This window comes from Plasmopara halstedii, assembly GCF_900000015.1.
Source record: "Plasmopara halstedii genome assembly, contig: Scaffold_2386, whole genome shotgun sequence".
Classification (NCBI taxonomy): domain Eukaryota; phylum Oomycota; class Peronosporomycetes; order Peronosporales; family Peronosporaceae; genus Plasmopara; species Plasmopara halstedii.
This window is the reverse complement of record NW_020189293.1, coordinates 764,542-769,070: the sequence shown is the minus strand read 5'-3', so window position 1 is coordinate 769,070 and position 4,529 is coordinate 764,542. Positions and strand designations below refer to the sequence as shown.

General features: G+C 46.0%; 1 protein-coding gene across 1 annotated transcript in view; it reads left to right on the top strand.

Annotated features, from left to right (window-relative positions):
* Window positions 1-2,810: 2,810 nt before the first annotated feature.
* PHALS_03598 (atp-dependent zinc metalloprotease ftsh mitochondrial-like) overlaps window positions 2,811-4,529 on the top strand; it is a gene marked incomplete at both ends in the record, with an annotated part of 1,774 nt that continues 55 nt past the window's right edge. The window contains 2 exons of the mRNA XM_024717839.1: window positions 2,811-2,897; window positions 2,977-4,529. The exon at window positions 2,977-4,529 is cut by the window's right edge and continues 55 nt beyond it. Coding sequence (XP_024583298.1) covers window positions 2,811-2,897; window positions 2,977-4,529 — 1,640 coding nt within the window. The remainder of the gene's footprint in view (window positions 2,898-2,976) is intronic.

Genomic DNA, 4,529 nt, shown 5'->3' with positions numbered 1-4,529 from the left:
ACAACCTCGTTCAGGCAAATCGCCACTGCCTCACCACTCGTCACGGGATGAAACGCCTTTGAAGAAAGCACCGCTAGGTAAGACAACTTAGCGTCATCTGACGATAAGCATGGTTTAAAAATCAGTGCGCCACTCCCACCGTCTGTTAATGCAGAGAACTTCATGCGTATGTAGATCCCGAGTCATCAACAACTTTCGCATAAATAAGGTGATAAAGCGAATTTCTATACTTGGAAAATGTCGATGGTGCTGATGGAGCAAGACCTGTGGGAAGTGGGAAATGGGAAGATGACGGTGGAATACCTCGCCTCTTCGCCAAGCCAATGAACATCTAAGTCATAATAAACACTCTCTATTATTCTTAATACAAGACGCACTTGCGGTTGCCGCTAGTGAGCTCAGCAATGTAATGCAGCGTCACCACTGCAAGACCATTTAGAGAAGCAGAGCTTAGCAAACAAGCTCGAGATTTGTCATCGTTTCTCACAACCAATATGGGCGGATGTGGCGATGTGCTCACGCACATTATTAGACGAAAGTTTTCGAGGTGAAGCTTGGTGCGATGGACGCTCCAGTCACTGAAAAAACTTGTTTATCACGCTCTTGTAACTTCGTATGCGCTCCTTATCACAGCCCTGTAATCATGGTCGGGCTTGATGTCGTGAAGGCTAGTGACATCACAGAAGACACAGCAAAACGCAAGCTGCTATCAATTAAGCCATGCAGGATCAAAGTCGAGCTTTTACCACGTCTGACAGCGTGTGGCGTGCAATAAAACAAATGTCAGCTTAGCCAAACAGCGCATATCATTTGAGTGGTGAGCCGGGACAGTAAAGCTCTAAAAGCTCTGTACGTATTTGCGAGAACACGGAGCGACAGCGAGCAGATCGGAAGGAAGAAAACATCTTACTCGGTGATGTGCATTGGCTGCCAGACATGAAGTAGTGGGTTATGTATGCTCGTTTGAATAGGGCCAAGGAGTCGGACTCTCACTCTCCTGGCATGCAGCGACACCTTTGCCAGCCTGCGAGTGTTTGCAGTCTATAAGTATGGAATTTATTCCCGGTTTTTCAAAGACGCGTGACCGTGGTCTTTGTATACCGTCTGAGCACGGTAAGTCAACTTTTTGCTGAAAGCAATAATACGATCGGTGAGGATTCAGCCGAGCTGTCTGTTTTGCCAGCATGGCTTGCCAGTATTCATATATATTCATTGAATTTGCGTTTGTGAAGGGCTTTACGTGCCTCTACATGCTCTTTACCAATAGTTTATGAAACTTTGACACCGCCACGAAGTGGGTTAGGCTATTTTCAGAAGGGGCTATCCGTTGAAGTTGTCATGTTGATATCAGCCTGAGTGCACTTCGCAGTAAATCAGTGATTCTATCTCAGTGATGTTAAGCGTAATGCGCAGGAAGTGATATCATCATCGAGTTGCGTGGCTTCGTACTCAGACTCTAATATGGTCTTAGCCTTCGAGAGCAATACACATTAGTCGTCTTCTAAGTGGCGCTTCAACGTCCCCGCTTCTGAAAATGTATTGCAATAGCGAAGTCCTCTACAGAAATGGTTACTCGGTTCTCTGTTACCTCGCAGTAACCACCAAGAAAGGAAGTCAGCCTGACATGATTGTAAACCCGACCAAATTTTTGCGTTCACAAAGCATTCCGGCGATCCTACATCTGCCAAGGTATGATAAAGAGCTTAATAAAAAAGCGACGCGACAATACTATAGGCAGGCGGAGCGCACACGAAGATGTTGTGAGACATATATCAGCAAATGCAATAGACCTACCCACATATGCATTGTCTGCGGTTTCAGAGCTCAATCGCGAGCGAGCTCCACCAAATCTATTAAAATTTTACCAGAAAAAGTTTGCAATATATTTTTGACATCTCAAAGAACACAATCATCACATCCTATGCTCAACGCTGTATTATTATGACCATATCACTCGCTCTTCTGAGCCAGCCGTATGTGAAGATCGCTGTTGCGGACGGAGTAAAGTATCTGCCATGTCCTGCAGCTAACCTACCTTAAATTTCAAAGCAGCGACGCAGTTCTGATTTGCTGGGGTAGGTAGTGCGATGGTAAAACTCACAGAGCGAGCCCAAGACTTAGCTCACCTCACCCTCTAATGCACACCGCAACTCTCAAAGGGAATTAACGTGCCGTTTTAACCAAAAATTAGAGCCAGCCGCAAGATTGTCGTTCTTATTTGGCACTGCTCGATGAGCAAATAGTAGCCCACTTCCCTAGTATGTATGACTCTTTAGATAGCCGACCAAACTTAGTATTTTTTTTATTTTAGAGGCTCCCGATTTCGAGTATGGAAGAAGTGTACGAGCTTGAACATTGTGCGCTGTAGATGCGGGTTTTTTGACTGATAGCTTCCCCTATTTGAATAACACTGCGCCATTTGCACGTACACCTTCTACAATTATCCAAAAGTGGCCAGATCACAAGTACCAAGCTATAATACCATGATGAAATATCATGAGAAATACTGGTTCAGATAAGAAGAATAGTACCTTGAAAAGGAGAGGTCTGTGGGGATCGTGAAGCAACATAGAATAATAACACTAGATTTAAAACAATCACTTCAATTAACATAATTCTCCAAAAAAGATAAAAACTGTGAATCTATGATTTAGGCTCGAAACCCCAAGTATACACAATTCACTACCCATCAGATTTTAATCCAATCATATGCTGGTTATTTTTTGGCCGCAAAGTCCACTCCTGTCTTTTACAAAGAGGCCAAGCGGCTCAAGCGCGTACCTTCACTACGCACAGTCTACTCTGCCAAGATGTTTACCTTGCGACATCTTCTCCTGCACGCTGCGAAGCGTTCTGCTCATTCAAATGCACGTTTGTTCCATGTATCGATTCGAACTGTAGGTCACGTTGCAATAATGAATGTATACATCAATCTAGACGTGTCCTCATCGCATGTATATCTTTGTTTCTATGTAGCCTCTGATCCGTCCATCACCCGCGACGGGTACGAAAAGATCGCTGTTTAATCTCACGCAGCGTGGTAAGCAAAAGCAACTGAAGAGTCTAGAGCAGACAGCAAACGCCAATCCAGAGGATCCATATGCACAGCTTCGCTTTTTGCAAGAACTCAACCGGAACAATTACCCCGCAGTGGTAGTACGTCGAGTAGAAGAAAATCGGTTTGCTCTGGATGAGTCAGGACAGAAAGAGTATATCAAAGCTTTGGTCACTACGGGTCGACTTGATACTGTGGACCTACCGCAGCTGACCCAGCCCGTCGGCAACGCGGTCCGCCAATTCAATGGCCTGGCCGCGACTGCTCCAATTACAGCCCGCAGTACCCGAGGCTATTCAGCCAATGAACCAATGTACGTATCTATGGTTGAAGGAAGCTTTAAGAGCAACTTATGGAAGACTTTGAGATCGCTTGGCGTCGCTTTTTTTGTCGTTTCGGCTCTGGGAGCGATGATTGATGAAAAGGTTGGCAAAATTGGCTCAGCATCTAAGATTATGGGCCCTACAGGAAGCGACAAGCGCTTTAGTGACGTCAAAGGAGCTGACGAAGCTAAGCATGAGCTTGAAGAGATCGTACAGTTTTTGAGAGATCCAGCTCGATTCACTCGTCTTGGCGGGAACTTGCCTAAGGGTGTGCTATTGACTGGACCTCCCGGTACAGGCAAAACGCTGCTAGCTCGTGCTATTGCTGGCGAGGCTGGCGTCCCATTTTTTTACTCGTCTGGATCCGAATTTGAAGAAATGTACGTGGGTGTAGGCGCGCGTCGCGTGCGTGATTTGTTTGAATTAGCGAAACGGAAGGCGCCTTGTATCATCTTTATTGATGAGATTGATGCGATTGGTGGAACGCGTAAGTTGAAGGAGCAGCAGGCAATGAAAATGACGTTAAATCAACTTTTGGTCGAGATGGACGGCTTTGATCAGAATAAAGGCATCATTGTGATTGGTGCTACTAACTTCCCTGATGTGCTAGACAATGCATTGATCCGTCCAGGTCGTTTTGACCGACATGTAACTGTTGACTTGCCGGATGTGGCTGGTCGCAAGGAGATTCTCGAATTTTACGCTGGCAAGATTCCACTTGGTAACGATGTGGATGTAGACGTGCTTGCACGTGCTACGCCCGGCATGTCAGGTGCAGAGCTGTCAAACTTGGTTAATGAAGCTGCGCTCCGTGCATCGATGAAAAGCGCTGATTGTGTAGATATGGAAGCTTTTGAATACGCCAAGGATAAGATTCTAATGGGTGCTGAGCGTAAATCGGCGCTGATCACACCCGAGTCGGCTAAGCTCACAGCTTACCACGAGGGTGGTCATGCGCTCGTCGCAATTAACACTCCAGGAGCTCATCCTGTTTATAAAGCTACAATTATACCGCGTGGTCAGGCGTTAGGTATGGTTTCCCAGCTCCCAGAAGGTGACCAAACGTCAATTTCACGCAAGCAATTGTTAGCACGATTGGATGTGTGCATGGGTGGTCGCGTGGCTGAAGAGTTGACATTTGGCGAAGACGA